Source organism: Oncorhynchus nerka, linkage group LG15 (assembly GCF_034236695.1).
Source record: "Oncorhynchus nerka isolate Pitt River linkage group LG15, Oner_Uvic_2.0, whole genome shotgun sequence".
Classification (NCBI taxonomy): Eukaryota; Metazoa; Chordata; class Actinopteri; order Salmoniformes; family Salmonidae; genus Oncorhynchus; species Oncorhynchus nerka.
In genome coordinates this window covers 35,788,575-35,808,892 of record NC_088410.1, presented here as the reverse complement: position 1 = coordinate 35,808,892, position 20,318 = coordinate 35,788,575, and the positions used below count along the sequence as shown (strand labels likewise).

At 44.6% G+C, this 20,318-nt stretch overlaps 1 protein-coding gene across 1 annotated transcript in view; it reads left to right on the top strand.

Annotated features, from left to right (window-relative positions):
• Window positions 1-20,318, top strand: part of LOC115142582 (regulatory-associated protein of mTOR) — a 172,780-nt gene that overhangs the window by 101,503 nt on the left and 50,959 nt on the right. The window contains 3 exon segments of the mRNA XM_029682143.2: window positions 12,004-12,104; window positions 14,276-14,420; window positions 16,977-17,052. Coding sequence (XP_029538003.2) covers window positions 12,004-12,104; window positions 14,276-14,420; window positions 16,977-17,052 — 322 coding nt within the window.

The following is a 20,318-nucleotide window of genomic DNA, read 5'->3' as shown; positions in this document are numbered from 1 at the left end:
CTCACAACAGGAAAACAAGACAGAGAAACTACGTTCACACGCTCGCATAACAGAAAAATAAGACCGAGACTACGTTCACACGCTCGCATAACAGAAAAATAAGACAGAGAGACTAAACAAGACAGAGAGACTATGTTCACATGCTCACATAACAGAAAAACAAGACCAAGAGACTACGTTCACACGCTCACATAACAGAAAAACAACAGACTACGTTCACACGCTCACATAACAGAAAAACACGACAGAGAGACTACGTTCACACGCTCACATAACAGAAAAACACGACAGAGAGACTACGTTCACACGCTCACATAACAGAAAAACAAGACAGAGAGACTACGTTCACACGCTCACATAACAGAAAACAAGACAGAGAGACTACGTTCACACGCTCACATAACAGAAAAACAAGACAGAGAGACTACGTTCACACGCTCACATAACAGAAAAACAAGACAGAGAGACTACGTTCACACGCTCACATAACAGAAAAACAAGACAGAGAGACTACGTTCACACGCTCACATAACAGAAAAACAAGACAGAGAGACTACGTTCACACGCTCACATAACAGAAAAACAAGACAGAGAGACTACGTTCACACGCTCACATAACAGAAAAACAAGACAGAGAGACTACGTTCACACGCTCACATAACAGAAAAACACGACAGAGAGACTACGTTCACACGCTCACATAACAGAAAAACAAGACAGAGAGACTACGTTCACACGCTCACATAACAGAAAAACAAGACAGAGAGACTACGTTCACACGCTCACATAACAGAAAAACAAGACAGAGAGACTACGTTCACACGCTCACATAACAGAAAAACAAGACAGAGAGACTACGTTCACACGCTCACATAACAGAAAAACAAGACAGAGAGACTACGTTCACACGCTCACATAACAGGAAGACAGACAGACACAGACAGACTACATTGACACACTCACATAACAGGAAAACAAGACAGAGACTACGTTCACACGCTCACATAACAGGAAAACAAGACGGAGACTACGTTCACACACTCACACAACAGGAAAACAAGACTGACTACGTTCATGCGCTCACATAACAGGAAGACAGACAGACAGACTACATTGACACACTCACATAACAGAAAAACAAGACAGAGAGACTATGTTCACACGCTCAAACAGCAGGAAAACAAGACGGATACAAACTTTTCTATACTTTAGATTTGGCCCTCTTGCCTAGTCTTTGTCTGACTCAGACGTTCTCGCTTTCCCTCCAAACACACATGCTGACGTGTAAACGCACACATGACTTTGCCTCCAGCTAATTGTGACTCAGTCAGCACATGGCCATGATTCCCTCAGTGTTAACCAGGCCAAAATGGTGCGCACACACACACACACACACACACACACACACACACACACACACACACACACACACACACGAGTCTAGTCCTCTAGAGGTTAATTAGTGTGTTTGGCTTAGGGCTAGTAGAGGCTGAGGGTGTCATGGTGCACACTCACTGAACGTGTGTCTGTGCACGTGAGTTTGTGCACGTCGGGGCTCAAAGTTCATCTAGAACTCTTTCCAGTGTGACGCAGATAGTCACGTTTCACTCTCCTCTCTGCCTACTCTACACCCCCCACATAGTCACGTTTCACTCCTCTCTCTGCCTACTCTACACCTCCCAGATAGTCACGTTTCACTCCTCTCTCTGCCTACTCTACCCCTCTCCAGATAGTCACTCCTCTCTACTCTGCCCCTCTCCAGATAGTCACGTTTCACTCCTCTCTCTGCCTACTCTACACCTCCCAGATAGTCACGTTTCATTCCTCTCTCTGCCTACTCTACCCCTCTCCTGATAGTCACGTCTCACTCCTATCTCTGCCTACTCTGCCCCTCTCCAAGACTGGAAGTGGGTTTAGGATTGGATCCAAACCCCAGAGTTGCCTCCCCTGTGCCCCATAACTGCTCAGGTACCTCTGCCGAACCGCAGCCTATTCCTCTTTCAAACAATCCCCTGTTCCAAAGGAGAGGATACAAGAAGTGTCTCTCTCTTCAGGTGGATAAGGTTCTTCTCTCATGCTCACTATCTATCTCTCTCTCTCCCTTTGGCATCATGTCTAGCTCTCTTCCCACCGTCTCTAGCGTTCTCTTCTCTTCATCTCTCTCTCTCTGACGTTTGGAGATGCCTCTGTGGAGGATAAAAACTGCTTGAGAAATAACCAGGTGGAAGAGAGAACCTTTCAACTAACAATCAGAGCGAGATCTCTCACACTCACACACACACACACACACACACACACACGCGCGCATACATACATATTCTCCTTCTGCCATATCAGTACATCACGGGCCGGTTTTGACAGCTTTGGCACATCTCCCTCCCTCCTTACATCTCTCACTGGAGTGAGGGCTGCGGCGAGAAGACATGTAAAGGCACGTCAGGAGGCTCATACGGGCGTCAGTCTTATCGTGGGTTTGCGTCAGAGGTTGAGGTCGTGCTGGGAAAAGGCTCCCCTCTGGAAACGGAGCTACCTTCCTAGTGTTTTAAAGTGACGGCATTCCGACTTGATACAGACCCAAAATAAATCAAAATGCAGTTTGCGTTTGAGAGCTTTGCAAGTGAGAGGATGTTTTTGGGAGTCTTCGTCTCAACTGAATGTGTAGAGTGTATTCCGCAGTGGACTCGTTCGGTATCGCCTCGAGAGTTGGACACCAGCCGACCCAGTGTAATCAGTTTGGGTCAAAGTTCGTGCTGGGTAGGGCCTCCCGGGTGGCGCAGTGGTTAAGGGCGCTGTACTGCAGCCTCCAGCTGTGCCACCAGAGACTCTCAGGCTCTGTCGTAACCGGCCGCGACCGGGAGGTCCGTGGGGCGACGCACAATTGGCCTAGCGTCGTCCGGGTTAGGGAGGGCCTAGCCGGTAGGGATATCCTTGTCTCATCGCGCACCAGCGACTCCTGTGGCGGGCCGGGCGCAGTGCACGCTAACCAAGGTTGCCAGGTGCACGGTGTTTCCTCCGACACATTGGTTGGGTTCGATACGCGCTGTGTTAAGAAGCAGTGCGGCTTGGTTGGGTTGTGTATCGGAGGAAGCATGACTTTCAACCTTCGTCTGTTGTAGCGATGAGACAAGATAGTAGCTACTAACAATTGGATACCACGAAATTGGGGAGAAAAAGGGCTAAAATTCAGCAACAAAAAAAACAACAAAGTTTGTGCTGGGAAAGGCTTCCCTTCGGAGTGTGTTTAAGTGACGACGTTCAGATCTGACCCAGATGCAGACCAAAGCTCTGTACACCACTCAAAGCTCTGGTTTTTCAGAGCTGTACTGGGGCTGCAGTACAGCGCCCTTAACTAGTTCAAAATCACCTCACAGTTGGACTTCACCCGCTAAGTACTGGAGATCAGTGCAGCAACAGAAGCGCTAATTCATCATGTAGTGTAGCCGTTCCTACAGAATCACCCAACACCTTCACGTGTGTGGTTTCCAATGTGCTGCAATGGCAGAAATACCCCTTTCAGTGTGACAGAAGGTTTTTAGACCGGACTGACAGGCCAGTTCTGTTGGGTCTCATAAGAACCTGTCCATAGCAGAGTTCATACCTTGTCACAACACTCATTTATAGGACCTTCTCATTTACCTCTGTCTGGAACTTTAAACACAGCTAGTTTTGGTGGCTGTCTCTAAAATGGTTACTGGTTACTGTTTTTTAAAAATTATATCTGAATGCTATAATGTTGCAACCTCCTGAACAGGCCCCAGGTGTATTAGTGCTGAGTTGGACCAAAACCCTGAACACACACCCTGTGTGGTTCTCCAGGACCGGGGTTTTAGACAGCTACAATAAGGAGTGGTGCTGAAGCGTTAGCTTCCGGAAGGCTGAGCTGTGTCAGTGTGTGTTTCAGCGCTCGGCCCCAGGAGATGGTGACATTTACCTCCCAGCTGAGTTTGTGACTCAGTCAGCACATGGCCATGACTCCCTCCGTGTGTTCAGTGTTAACCGGCCATAATGGAGAGACACACACACTTTCTGCTCAGAGGGCCAAGGTGTTACATATCAACAGCCGACCCCCATTACATAAGACTAAGTCACTGCAAAGAACTTGGACCAACCAGTAATTACATGATTTACTTCTTCTCTACCTCCTACACGCACGCACACGTATTGCAAAAGGATCTTAGATAAGAGATTTCGAGTCACGATTCTAAACCATGTCAGTTATCATGACTAATACTCTACTTCACTCAGATGCAATATAATGGATGTTGTTTATTTTCTCTTTTGACTTCACTCCTACAACCGCCAAGCCCTGCCTCCTGAACAAGGATGATCCTTTCTTATCAAGAAACACAGGTCTTTTTTCTTTTCATCTCCCCTGAACTGTTTTCCTACTGCATGGGAATAACATGGGATAATAACATGAGCTTTGAGCTTGGATTCCAATTCTAATCCCGCAGCCTATTGAAACGGTGTCTTCCAGACCCCCTGGAGGGGTGCAGTGGTCTCTGAGTTGGGAAGGGCTGTGCTCATCATGCCTCGTCACTTGGCTTATGGGTCATTATTTCATGTGACATAGTCACCTGAGAGACTTGGAAACTCAGCAGTGACACTGGCGCACTCTACCTTCTGGGAAATAAATACATGAAAACGAATCCATCAATAAATGGGAAACACTTGTGTGACGGGTAACAATTAGGGTTGGCCAGGGATATTATACTTTGACCAGGATATCCATCCATCCTTCCATTACCTCTGTATCCGCTCTTAATCCTTGAACAAAGAGGGAAACCAATTTACCTCGCCACTTTTCTGGGACACAGGTTGTCCTGTCCGGAATGATAAATGTTTCCTCTTTGGTGCTTCATGGTGTTGCCAATCATTGTTGACCGGAACACCCAGTACTCAGTGATTTTACTCCACAAAGCCACCAGCCTTTCATCTAAACAGTAATAGGATGTTATAGGTTGTAATGTTTTTCCTCCATTCTAATACATTTAGCTGAGTGAGCATGTGTTGTCTGTACTGACTGCTCATGTGTGTTAGGCCAGATGAATGGGAGCGGTGGGTGGGGTTTAGCAGGTCTGAATGGGAAAGAGAAATGGTGTCTCTTTGATGTTGTGACACGCTGCTCTTTCACATGAGCGATGCCTTGTTGGTTCAGTGCAGCCCCTCAGCGTCCTCTCTGGGCACTGTGTGTGTGTGAGCTTTCTTTAGTATGTGTGTGTGCTTTCTCCATGTGTCTCAGGATATACCTAGGGAGATGGGGGAAGCCATTTTGTCCCCGTTCCTCCTTGTACTTCTCTCCCCCACTGAGGGGGTCATAAAGCATCATTGGGGGGGTGGCCTGGTCAACACATCACCATCAACACAGCCAGGCCTCTATTGATCTACACTACACACACTGGGGCTTTCAGGAGTCATCATTCGACCACACACACACCACATGCGCGCGCACACATACTGTACATTGTTTTACATTTAGTTACTTTAGCAGATGCTCTTATCCAGAGTGACTTACAGGAGCGATTAGGGTTAAGGTGCCTTGCTCAAGGGCAAATGTGACCAATTATTCCACGTAGTTGCCTCAGGGATTCGAACCAGCAACCTTTACTTGCCCAACACTCTTAACTGCTAGGCTGCCTGTCGCCCCACAGACTAGGCCACACACATGCTACCTACTGGGGACACCTGTTCTGGCACCACATTCTGGGGACACCACTTTTCTGACAGCCTAGAGACCAGATGAAAACATCAACAACAAAATCTGTAATAAATACAATTGTAATTGATTTATTGAAATAAGAATAGATGACATTGTGATGTATCGTGTCTTTGGCTATGCCGGATTAAGTGATATGACATGCTATTCTATAAAATAATTTCTCCGTAATTAATATTACCTGATTGAGCTAATCATGTAAATGTAATTAACTAGAGAGTCGGGGCACCACGAAATAATATTGATAGAGCAGTTATCTTCCGAATAAACTCTTAAAGACCTAGTAATATTTTACATCAATAGCAGTCAATATTAATCTTCATCTTAATTCAGTCTCATCTGAAAGTTGTAAATTCTTGGTTATCTGCACAAACCCTGGCTAACAAGTTGAATCAGCAATACAAAATTGGGTTTAATTATTTATTTACTAAATACCTAACTAATCACACAGAATTACACATACACATAATTAAATCATAACTTGATTACAAATGACGTCATAGCTAAACGTCCCTAGCGGGCGGAACAGATATGACAGCTGGTTACACAAAAGAAAAGGGCTGGGTTTGAGTGAAATAGCAGGAAGACTGGGTAACAAAGGGCGAAGCTGTGCTATTGTAAATACAGTATCTTATGCATTCTAAATTACCGCCCATTTGGAAAAGGAAAATGCAATAAATATTTACTCTGAGCTGCGCTTCGGTAGGTTGGTGGTAGATGGAAGCCTGTGTTGCCAAACCGAGTCATTTGTCCTTTGAAGAATGTCTCTGGTGGTCAATTGGATACGTTGTAGTAACGTCGTTGTGTGATAGACGGGATACTCTGTCTGTTCCTTCCTAACCCTCGTTTGCAGCGGCTTGTTGCAAACTCAACGGCTAGGAGGCATCACTTCTGTGGTGAATAAGAGTTCAAAGTTCATACGATTCGCAACCAAAGCTCACGCTGATGTTGACCTTGTTCTGTAGTTATTATCTGAACCATTCTGACATCCGACCGTCGTCCTCACATCCTCGGAACCGGAGGTTATATTGTCGTCAAGGCTTTATATAGGAAGGGAGAGGAGGGCGTGTTTGAAATGTTTTATAGCCCATGTCCCTTCACACGGGCGGGCCACTGATTGAGCAGAGCCCTACCTTATGAAAACCCAAATCTCACATTTTAGAAGCTAAAATCACATTCCATCACACACATCCCATCACCAATAATTTCATATTCAAACATTTAAATTGAACAATTCCATGTGAATCCGATAACTCTGATGTGTAGACTTTCCACTGTAGAGTTTGCCATTTTATCATTGAGAATGTCTCAGATGACAACCGAACTGACATCATATTCATTAAGTACCACCGCATATGTTCAATTGGTCGGATTGCCAGAATATAGTTAATTTCCCCCCACCTTCTGATATTCCCAGAATCTCTATGTTAACCAAGGGTTTTGCAAATGTAACATCAGTAGGGTAGAGAGAGGAAAAAGGGGGAAAGAGGTATTTATGACTGTCATGAACCTACCCCCAGGCCAAGGCCATGACAGATGACTGGGCAAAAGGAAACTCCTTATTTGACATCAACAGGAAGTCCTATCTGACCAACTAGTGCCACCAGGGAACTAACTAGTGTAGGCTATTGTTTAGGGCACAAGGGGAAGATGGATCCTAATCTAGATTACTGGCAAAGTTTGTATTGGTAGAACCGCCTGGCCTTTCAGCCTATCAGTACCCGCTAAAGAACGTTGCCGGGCATACTCTTTAGCATATGCATCAGATGCATATCAACCTGTAAGGTGCGCAAACATGCTTGATAAATAGTGCATAAACTATTGTAAATGATTAATTGCGTGAAGAAATATTCAGTATAATCCATTTGATCAACTTAATTTGTAGAGTTATAGTAATTAAGTCCAGTTACAACTTCTGACAGCAAGTAAAAATAGAATAACATTTGCTGTATTCCTAAACAGTCACCAGTGCATCAGCAATTGTAAAGGGTGAATTGCGTAAATATATATTCATGACAAGATACAATCAACAAATTACTGTTTTATATCGGACACTGTATTGTTCCCTTATGCGAGTGTCTTTACACATTAATCAATTTCCTCTTCTTTTTTGGGGGGTCCACAGTCAGCGCACAGCTTCGGGGCTTTGTATGAGCAAGCCCCACAAACAAATCGGTTGCACTGCACACAGTTTTCATGGGCCTTGCTTCATATGCACCTGCCGCAGTATCACCTCAGAGTTGGACACCATCCAACCCAGTGTAATCAGTTTGCGGCAGCCAGCCCAGTGTAATCAATTTGAAAATGTCCGCCCCATACCGATCAGACCAAAATGACTCCACGTCATGCTCTTTCCGCCGTACGCCCCGCGGACGTACACGAGTTCAATAAATGCTTAGAGTTCATCCAAAGACATGTTCCACCTACTGTTTCCTTTTCTATGCACATGAGCAACAGTACCATCTCTGATGTGCTTCAACATCTGCATGTCACACAAACTCCTCCCTCTTTTCTACCCAAACCGTGCCGTCCCTCCCAGACTCCTGCCGTGCCGTCCCTCCCAGACTCCTGCCGTGCCGTCCCTCCCAGACTCCTGCCGTGCCGTCCCTCCCAGACTCGTGCCGTGCCGTCCCTCCCAGACTCCTGCCTCGCCGTGCCGTCCCTCCCAGACTCCTGCCTCGCCGTGCCGTCCCTCCCAGACTCCTGCCTCGCCGTGCCGTCCCTCCCAGACTCCTGCCTCGCCGTGCCGTCCCTCCCAGACTCCTGCCTCGCCGTGCCGTCCCTCCCAGACTCCTGCCTCGCCGTGCCGTCCCCGTGCCGTCCCTCCCAGACTCCTGCCTCGCCGTGCCGTCCCTCCCAGACTCCTGCCTCGCCGTCTGTTGGCTCTGAGTTTTTTCTGTGGCGAAGCTCAGGCATCAGAGGCGGAAGTCAACATCTGAATCAGATGAAGACTCTTCATCAGCAATGTTGAGTTCAAGCTCAATATATGATCCTCCATCCAACTCGAACTCATCTAAATTCTGCAGCATTTGCAATACTGTTAGTGTGTCCATTCTTTTGGTTCGTCTTGCCATTGAACTACACACTGTATGTTGTACTCGGTGTCTAATTTGACTGTCACAGAGGGGAAATTATATACCATTTCCAGCCTCTCATAATAAAATAGACCGCCCACAATTCTTCATCAAAATTACAATATAGTTCCACTAGATGTCAACCGTCTATAGAAATTTGAATGAGGCTTCTACTGTGTTGTGGGAATCAGACTACTGGCAGAGAGCCAGTTCTAGGTCACGTGCATAACGCATGATATCTTCCTGCGTTCTGTTCCTCCTCAAGACACAAAGGAATTCTCCAGTTGGAACTTTATTGAAGATTTATGATAAAAACATCCTAATGATTGATTCTGTACTTAGTTTGAAATGTTTCTTCGACCTGTAATATAACTTTTTGGATATTGTGTCCGAAAAAATGGTCGACCAGCACCAGCGTTTGGATAGGTGTACCAAACGCACTAAGAAAAGTAGCTAATTGGACATAAATAACGGACATTATCGAACAAATCAAGTATTTATTGTGGACCTGGGATTCCTGGGAGTGCATTCTGATGATCATCAAAGGTAAGGGAATATTTAGCATGTAATTTATGGTTTATGTTGACTCCAACATGGCGGCTAATTTGACTACTGTTCTGAGCGCCATCTTAGATTATTGCATGGTTTGCTTTTTCCATAAAGTTTTTTTGAAATCTGACACAGCGGTTGCATTAAGGAGAGGTATATCTATAATTCCATGTGTATAACTTGTATTATCATCTACCTTTATGATGAGTATTTCTGTTGAATTGATGTGGCTATGCAAAATCACTGGATGTTTTTGGAACTAGTGAATTTAATGCGCCAATGTAAACTGATTTTAAAAAATATATAAATATGAACTTTATCAAAGAAAACATACATGTATTGTGTAACATGAAGTCCTATGAGTGTCATCTGATGAAGATTAATTCATTTAATCTCTATTTGTGCTTTCTGCGACTCCTCTCTTTGGCTGGAAAAATGGCTGTTTGTATTGTGGTTTGGTGGTGACCTAACATAATCGTTTGGTGCTTTCGCTGAAAAGCATATTTGAATTCGGACACTGTGGTGGGATTAACAACAAGACTACCTTTAAAACTGTATAAGATACATGTATGTTTGAGGAATTTTAATTATGAGATTTGTTGTTTTGAATTTGGCGCCCTGCACTTTCACTGGCTGTTGTCATATCATCCCGTTAATGGGATTGCAGCCCAAAGAGGTTTTAAGTCACATGCACCATTATCAGTTTCTATTGCCTATTCATCCATTGATGACAGAATAGCATATTTTAATTGTATTATGTTACTCGTTTTTACGTAGTAGGCATAGCAATGCTGCCGCGTAAGTGATCATGTGCTGAATTCATGGACAGCAGAGATGTTCTTGGAAAAAGTGACATTTGGAAATAGAGCTGCACCTCTTGAATTATATGAGAGTTTTTTGACAAAGGTATGTGTAATAGAAACTGCAGAATATGCTCTTTCTGATACTATTTACAAATGTAAATGTTTTACTTGCATGTGACTCTGAAGGAGGATATGATAAAGTGATGCTCCTTTCCCTGCATGTGCAGTTTGCCAACTGATAGGTCTTAAATTATCACTCATCGGATTATAGTCAATTGAATCTTGTCTGTAGTCTAACTCTTAATCTGTGTGAAATTAGTTTGGGTATAGTTTAGGTGTAGTTTCGATGGGCAGGCTGACTGGTATTGTTGTTTCCCGCACATCAACTGAGATGGAGTCAAGGATATATTTTTCATTATTCTGAAGGCCTACTGCACCATGTAGCATGTTTTTAGTTTCCCTTACAGTAAATAAAACAGTTCCATAACAGCTTCTGTTCACAAAGTAAAACTTAAAAGAGAACGGTATCAGCCCCGACGGTGACTTGCTGCTGATAAATAGGCATAACACCAACTCATCATTACACTATTGTCTTTCTAAATTAAATCAACCTCTTCACCCTCATCAGTCAGTTAGGCCTAATATGAATTTAATTCTGAATTAAGGTGCACAGTTTTTGCCCATTCATCCATTTGTCATTAATTTAGTGAGGAGAGAGTCGCATTATCACCTGGGTGGGTACCAATGTCCTACAGCACATTGACTTGGTGGGTTAAGTTTGGAATAGGTGTGGGAAAAAACTGACCAGGTGAAAGCTATGATCCCTTACTGATGTCACTTGTTAAATCCACTTCAATCAGTGTGGATGAAGGGGAGGAGACAGGTTAAAGAAGGATTTTTAAGCCTTGAAACAATTGAGACATGGATTGTGTATGTGTGCCATTCAGAGGGTGAATGGGCAAGACAAAATATTTCAGTGCCTTTGAATGGGGTATGGTTGTAGGTGCTTTGTCAAGAACTGCATCGCTGCTGGGTTTTTCACACAACAGTTTCCTGTGTGTATCAAGAATGGTCCACCACCAAGAACATCCAGCCAACTTGACAAAACTGTGGGAAGCATTGGAGTCAACATGGGCCAGCATCCCTGTGGAACGCTTTCGGCGCCTTTTAGAGTCCATTCCCTGACAAATTGAGGCTGTTCTGAAGGCAAAGGGGGGGTGCAACACAATATTAGGAAGGTGTTCTTAATGTTTGTGCGCTCAGTGTATTCTTTATGGAATATACAGGTAACTGCCAAAATAATGGAAACGCTTGAGTAAATGAGGGATACAAAGTATATTAAAAACAGGTGCTTCCACACAGGTTTGGTTCCTGACTTAAGACATTTACAGATGTATAGAATGCTGGGCAGGCCATTATATTGGTTACCATGGCTATGCCTCCATAGGATGACAATGCCCCCTTCATCAGGGCACGAGTGTCCACTGAATGGTTTGATGAGCATGAAAGTGATGTATGATGCCATGGCAGTCTGTTACAATCTCAACCCAGTTTAACACTTATGGGAGATTCTTGAGCGGTGCCTGAGACAGCATTTTCCACCACCATCAACAAAACACCAAATGAATTTTCTTGCGGAAGAATCGTGTTGCCTCCGTATATATAAATAGAACACTGCTTTATATCTATGGTCGCATTCCTCCAACAGAGTTCCAGAGACTTGTAGAATCTATACCAAGGTGCATTGAAGCTGTTCTGACTCATAGTGGCCCAACGCCATTAAGACATTACGTTGGGGTTTCCTTTATTTTGACAGTTACTGGTATGTTAATGTTACTGACAAACCTATGGTGTTGTGTAGGATACCTGGGAGACTGAATGACAGACGCACCCCTCTGGGAGAGCTCAACTGGATCTTCACTGCTATCACTGACACTATCGCCTGGAACGTGCTGCCCAGAGGTACGTACACACACACACACACGAGCTTGGGAGCATATATGCATGCGCACACACTCATACCCCTGTGTCTACCTGGGCTGGCCAGACAAGTAGAAAGTCACTCACTCACACACAAACACTCATGTGAGTCGTGATGTGAGAGGAGAACAGTGGTAATGTGCTGATAAGCCCCAGAAACCATACAGCACTGCCATTCATTAATCAGCCTCCATCACAGTGAATCTCCTTCATGAAGGCACGGCACACCTAATCCAACCTCACCACGCACCTCACTCTCACAAACTACACTCACACAGACATACTCACACACAAAAGCACGTGAACACGCGCACTCCAATCACGCCACAATCAAAACACTTATGCACAGACAGACTCAATCCCTCTCTCTCACACACACACACACACACCAATTATCATTAGTTGGGGATAAACACTGAAGAAACCTGGCCCCATTAAACTAAATGAGAATGCATGAATTAATAATACGAGTTGAAAATGTCACTACCGCCCCCTGCCTTGATCTATCTGGCGCTGCTACTGCACTCTGCCTGTCTGTCCACATTCAATACACACACACAATAGATACATACACACATACAGTGCATTCAATGCACAATACATGCACACCTACAGGGCATTCGGTAAGCATTGATCCCTTGACTTTTCCTCATTTTGTTACATTACAGCCTTAATCTCATCAATCTACACAATATACCCCATAATGACAAAATGAAAACAGGTTTTTAGAAATTGTTGCTAGTGTATTAAAAATTAAAAACATGCCTTATTTACATAAGTGAGTCTCATATGAGTCTTGAAATTGAGCCCAGGTGCATCCTGTTTCCATTGATCATCCTTGATATTTCTACAACTTGATTGGATTCCACCTGTAGTAAATTCAATTGATTGGACATGATTTGGAAAGGCACACACCTTTCTATATAATGTGCCACATATGATAGTGCATGTCAGAGCAAAACCAAGCCATGATTTCGAAGGAATTGTCCGTAGAGGTCCGAGACAAGATTGTGTCGATGCACAGATCTGGGGAAGGGTACCAGAAAATGTCTGCAGCATTGAAGGTCCCCAAGAACACTGTGGCCTCATCATTCTTAAATGAAAGAAGTTTGGAACCACCAAGACTCTTCCTAGAGCTTGCGTAATCGGCGGAGAAGGGCCTATGTCAGGGAGGTGACCAAGAACTCGATGGTCACTCTGACAGAGCTCCAGAGTTCCTCTGTGGAGATGGGAGAACCTTCCAGAAAGACAACTATCTCTGCAGCACTCCACCAATCAGGCCGTTATGGTAGAGTGGCCAGACGGAAGCCACTCCACAGTAAAAGGCACATGACAGCCTGCTTGGAGTTTGCCAAAAGGCACCTAAAGGACTCTGGCCATGAGAATCAAGATTGGACTCTTTGGCCTGAATGCCAAGCGTCACGTCTGGAGGAAACCTGGCACCATCATGCTGATGGGATGTTTTTCAGTGGCAGGGTCTGGGAGACTAGTCAGGATTGAGGGAAAGATGCATGGAGCAAAGTATAGCGAGATACTAGATGAAAACCAGCTCCAGAGCGCTCAGGACCTCAGACTGGGGTGAAAGTTCACCTTCCAACAGGACAATGACCCTAAGCACACAGCCAAGACAACGCAGGAGTGGCTTTGGGACAAGTCTCTGAATGTCCTTGAGTGGCCCAGCCAGAGCCCGGACTTGATCCCGATCGAACATCTCTAGAGAGACCTGAAAATAGCTGTGCGGCAACTTTCCCCATCCAACGTGACAGAGCTTGAGAGGATCTGCAGAGAAGAATGGGAGAAACTCCCCAAATACCGGTGTGTCAAAGCTTTTAGCATTTTACTGAAGAAGACTCGAGACTGTAATCACTGCCAAAAATGATTAAACAAAGTACTGAGTAAAGGGTCTGAATACTTATGTAAATATTAAAATGTTATTTGTAATAAATTTGATAAATTATAAAATCATGTTTTTGCTCTGTTATTGTGGGCAGATTGAGGGAGAAAAAACAATAGAATATCTCTTTCTTTGATGCTGTCTTATTTTCCATCAACCATGCTCCCATGCCCCTATCGCTTTCTTTCTTTCCATTCCGTCATGTCCGTTCTTTTCTTCCTTTTTTCTCTCTCCTCTTACTCATCCTCCCTCTCTCTAGATCTGTTCCAGAAGCTCTTTCGTCAGGACCTGTTGGTGGCCAGTTTATTCCGCAACTTCCTGTTGGCCGAGAGGATAATGAGGTCATACAACTGCACCCCTGTCAGCAGTCCGCGCCTGCCACCTACATACATGCACGCCATGTGGTAAGACACACACACACACACACACACACTCTCTCTCTGTTGGCCTTTTCTATTAAATATTATCTGTCTGTCCATTCATTAGATTCATGCTGAAAACTGTCTGCAAAATCCTTTTGTGTGTTTTTCCACCATCAGTTGCTAAAAGCATTAGTTGGGGGAGAGTGTTTTTGCTGAAAGCCTCTTGAGTGAGCGATCGCCTGTTTTCCTCTCTTATTGCCTCCATTATCTCTTCTTAAGAAGACATTAAATAGCACTGAATAATCTGGGGTGCACTTTCCCTTTGTTACTACACCCCATCACAGCTCTAAAGAGATGCTTGAGCCAGCAAGAAAGGAAGCACAGAGCGAGAGAGAGAATGTGGACGGAGGTCAAAGGACAAGCTGGATAGCAGTAAAGAAGGAAGGAAGAGAGTGGAGGAGAGAGACTGATAGGAAGTGTTGAGGTAGCTGGATAGCAGTAAAGAAGGAAGGGAGAGTAGAGGAGAGAGACTGATAGGAAGTGTTGAGGTAGCTGGATAGCAGTAAAGAAGGAAGGGAGAGTAGAGGAGAGAGACTGATAGGAATTGTTGAGGTAGCTAGTTAACAGTAAAGAAGGAAGGAAGAGAGTGGAGGAGAGAGACTGATAGGAAGTGTTGAGGTAGCTAGATAGCAGTAAAGAAGAGAGCGACTAATAGAAAGTGTGTAGGAGATGCAGAAAATAAGAAAAATGTGTAAGGTTGGAGGTGTAGAGAGAGAGAGAGTGAGGGTTTGGGGAAATATTTTGATTGATGATGGTGGCCATACACAACCAGCAAGTGTTATTAAAATGCTCTTGTTGTCTTTATTAGTGGGTCATTATTGGGATATAAATTGGCTGGGGACAGGTGTGCACGAACGAGTGTGATGGGGGTGTATGGCGCTATGGCTGCACCAAGCTCTGCTGCAGGTAGAAGCTATAGCAGTGTCAGCAACTAGATACAAATTCCCTCATACACACTTCAAGGTCCCGAACTGTCATTCTGATTCCCATGTAAAATAGCCTTTTGAGTGACTAAAATATCACCCATAATATTTGTTTTGGATAGAAATGCTCAAAATGTGTGAAAAAGTATGTTTATCTCAGGAAGTTTGAAAAGACAGGCTTTGTGGGCGGGGAGTTTATTATTCATGAGCTCACCTTGACTGACAGCTCTTTGAAACGCCTATGTCAAGCAACTTGGATGCGGTAAAATCATCTCAAGCTAATTTAGTGATACACAATGCAGCTCAAACAACATTGAAGTTGCATCAATGATGTCAAATGTTTTATACATCCTTTCTTTGGCATCGCTCTTGTGATGGGGTTCACAGCAGCAATGACAGATGTGTTGACTTGACAACTGCGTCAGAATTCTGAACGAATTAACAGGGGATTCGAACCAGTGACCTTTGGGTTACTTGCCCAAACGCTCTTAACCGCTAGGCTACATGTGGCCATCACACACCCCTCACTCCTATCAAATCCCAATCACGTTTCATGTCACTTTTCACTCACTTCCCAAACTGATACTAACAACAAGAGAGACATGTTTTTTGTTGTTGTCGCCAAACAAATGTTTGTCTGCTTGTTTCGACTGATTCCAGATGTTTCATATATTTGATATATTCATGCACTGGGATTACAGATATTTATACCTGATATGAATATTGAATGCACACTGTGTTATGTGAATGATATGATGATTTGTATTTACATAGATTATAACTAGCATCTAGGATCCTTTGACTAGGGAAATGTCTTTCTCCATAGAGAATTGTATTCTAGTCATTTATCTTGGATTCCTCTATTACCTGGATGGAATAGGCAAAAGCAGTGTTCTTAGAGTTGCGGTCAATGACTGGAACAAATCTGTAACGTTGCGTATTGTTGCATTCGTCAACCAAATACCCAATTCCTGCATGCACTTTCTAATCAGAGGACAAACCCCCTAGCTGCAGACCCCAAGTGCTGCCTCAGAGCAAATAGGGAGGAAGGGGAGTTGGTGGATAGGGGAAGAGCGGGGAAAGAGGGGAAGGGGGTTGGTGGATAGGGGAAGAGCGGGAGAAAGAGGGGAAGGGGGTTGGTGGATAGGGGAAGAGCGGGGGAAAGAGGGGAAGGGGGGTTGGTGGATAGGGGAAGAGCGGGGAAAGAGGGGTTGGTGGATAGGGGAAGAGCGGGGAAAGAGGGGAAGGGGTTGGTGAATAGGGGAAGAGCGGGGAAAGGGGTTGGTAGATAGGGGAAGAGCGGGGAAAGGGGTTGGTGGATAGGGGAAGAGCGGGGGGTTGGTGGATAGGGGAAGAGCGGGGGTTGGGGGAAGGGGGTTGGTGGATAGGGGAAGAGCGGGGGAAGGGGGTTTGATGTGTGGAATGTAACAGTGTGAATTAAACATGATGACCAGGTAGAACAGAGTTTGGGATGGATCAAAGCCTCAATGCTGCCCTCTCTAGGACTGTGTGTGTGTGTGTGTTGGACATTTGGGTTGTTGATGCCTTGTGTGTGTGTGTGTGTGTGTGTGTGTGTGTGTGTGTGTGTGTGTGTGTGTGCACCGTTCCTCTACAGGCAGGCATGGGACCTGGCTGTGGACATCTGTCTCTCTCAGCTGCCTACCATCATTGAGGAGGGCACCGCCTTCAGGGTGAGTGTGTGTGTTTTTTTTCCATTTATCAGTACCTTTGGGACTTAGTCATGGCGTGTGTCTGTCTATGTCAGGGGTCTCAAACTCATTTTGCCTGGTGTCCAAATTCTGTCTTCACCAAGGTCCTGCGGGGCCACACTGCCAAAGGCTTTTTTCCCCTTCATTCGATTAGCCCTCAGGCGTTAAGATATATTGCCCTGTATGAAGTGGATACAGTTTCTGTGTGTTTGACACCTCACTGAGAAATAACCCCACTAGCTGACGGATGGATGGCTGTCTGTCACTTCAGGTTGACTAGTCTGACGCGTTCATTTCCATTGTATTGACCCTGGTAACTTTGACCCTGGCACTTCTATGAGTTAAAATACTATTTTATTTCCACTGAGTCAATAGCAGTGATAGTAGCTGTGGTCAGTGTATCACTCCATCCTGTTAAACCAGTCTGGAGCTACTTGTCCAGTCAGTGTATCACTCCATCCTGTTAAACCAGTCTGGGGCTACTTGTCCAGTCAGTGTATCACTCCATCCTGTTAAACCAGTCTGGAGCTACTTGTCCAGTCAGTGTATCACTCCATCCTGTTAAACCAGTCTAGGACTACTTGTCCAGTCAGTGCATCACTCCATCCTGTTAAACCAGTCTGGGACTACTTGTCCAGTCAGTGTATCACTCCATCCTGTTAAACTAGTCTGGGGCTATTTTTCCAGTCAGTGCATCACTCCATCCTGTTAAACCAGTCTGGGGCTACTTGTCCAGTCAGTGTATCACTCCATCCTGTTAAACTAGTCTGGGACTACTTGTCCAGTCAGTGCAACTCAATCATTCATTATAAGATATTTTCAACACACTCACTTGAAAGTTTCCCACTGTGATAGTCAGTGCTAAACCATCATCTTTGGGGTCAGTTTGGGTGGTGTAGTACAGTACATGCTGCCCTGCCATATACCGCCGCCTCTGTGCTTTTCTACAAAAATATAGAGATTGAGATGGTCATTAATGATGCATTGTTGCAGCTCCCTGTAGAAATAGAGTCGGTCTGTCCAGACTAGCTACAAAAGTTTAGCATCCCGTTATGGTGTAATAATCCACCGCGATTGTAATATTGAATTCCCAATCTCTCTGGGGGAAAACCCTGGGCCAGGCAGGGGTAGAAAAGAAAAGCTGATTGTGACATCATCAGATTACCAGGGGTTGTGTAAGGGCTCCTTAAGCAGTCTACTGTCAACTTCTGAACTCTCCATCTCTCTTTTCCTCACTCTATCTATGCCGTCTTTACTTCCCTCGATCTATTTTCCGCTCTCCCTCGAACTCTTACTTCAGGGGTGTCAAACGTACAGCCCATGGCAAGAAAATCTAACATTTCAGTGCAGCCCTCCCGACCCCGGTGAAGACAGAATGCAGCCCGCAGGCTAAATTAGCTATGAAATTAATTTCAGGCACCATATCTAGCAGAGAGCAATGCACTGCCATTGCAAAAGTTTGTATGCAAAAAGTTGAATGAATCTCTACAGATCGTGACTCCCTTCCTCTGAGTCCTATCAGTTCTCCACCTGGCCTGTTGAGGTGTGCCTCTTCTCTACCACTTCTGAGAGAACATCCCTCTTCCCTCTCTCTCTCTCTCTCTCTATTCTCTTCCCTCTCTTCCTTCAACCCTGCATGCTAAATGGAACTATAATTGACCCACCTGGGTCCTCTACAAATGTTCCCCCCTTTCTCTGCCTTTTGAGAGATAAGAGACTCGTTCTCTCTCTTTCGCGCTCTCACGATAATATCTAGTAATATCATCAACCATGTGTAGTTAACTAGTGATTATGATTGATTGTTTTTTTATAAGATAAGTTTAATGCTAGCTAGCAACTTACCTTGGCTTCTTACTGCATTCTCGTAACAGGCAGTCTCCTTGTGGAGTGCAACGAGAGAGAGGCAGGTCGTTATTGCGTTGGACTAGTTAACTATAAGGTTGCAAGATTGCCTCCCCCGAGCTGACAAGGTGAAAATCTGTCGTTCTGCCCCTGAACAAGGCAGTTAACCCACCGTTCCTAGGCCGTCATTGAAAATAAGAATGTGTTCTTAACTGACTTGCCCAGTAAAATGAAGGTATAAAAAATATATATTTAAAAATCGTCAAATCGGCGCCCCAAAATAAATAAATTTCCGATTGTTATGAAAACTTGAAATCGTCCCTAATTAATCGGCCATTCCGATTAATCAGTCAACCTCTAGTGTGTATGTGCGCGTGTTCGTTCCTCGTGTTTGAGCGTGTGAGTGTTGAGAGAGCATCGCGGTGGTTGCTTTGATTATTCACAAATTCACTTCCTCAACTAGTGGTAATAATTCCCTCTACTCTCAGCAGCGGGAGAGTCTCTGTTGTAATTCCCTCTGCTATATTAATGGGACGACGATGATGAAACTGCTCATGGCGCAGTTAATAGCGGCAGACACATCGTCATGACAGCCCTGCTCTATGTTGGGCTGAAGGGAAGCAGGGAAGAGAGGGGTGGTACATTATGAAGTGACACATGTTCTCACACACTACTGCAGCTGGTCGTCAAGGCTACAATGGAGGCTTCCTTATGTAAGGGTGTTATGTAATAGACAGATCGGTGTAAGAATTGACTCTGTTCGGTTGGGTGTGTGTGTGTGTGTGTGACAGAGGTGTGCTGCATTAGTTTCATGATTACTGTGTGTTGCCGATTGTATAAAGATTAGTATCTGTGTGTTGCGTTGTAGATGTGCTGAGTTGCCGTGCACATGCTTATATAACTGACACACACACAAGCTAAATAAATAAAACATTGTTACAAAGCTCGTTCTACAATGAGATGTATGGTATTGTGTGTACAGTTCATTATCGATGCATTAAGCCTAATTTGTGTGTGTTAGATAATGGTGTTCTAGATCAAACTATTAAATGGATAATGCTATTGTTGAGTTGTGTGTTTGAGAGGTTACAGCTGTGTTTGTATGCAGGTCAAGATACTTTTGGTCATTCAGTGTATGTAGACACTTGCTCGTCGAACATCTCATTTCAAAATCATGGGCATTAATATGAAGTTTGTCTCGCCTTTACAGCTATAACAGCATCCTCTCTTCTGGGAAGGTTTTCCACTAGATGTGGGAATGTTGCTGTGGGCACTTACTTCCATTCAGCCACAAGAGTATTAGTTAGGTTGGGAAATTAGGCCTTGCTCGCAGTCGCAGTTCCAATTCATCCCAAAGGTGTTTGATGGGGTTGAAGTCAGGGCTCTGTGAAGGCCATTCAAGTTCT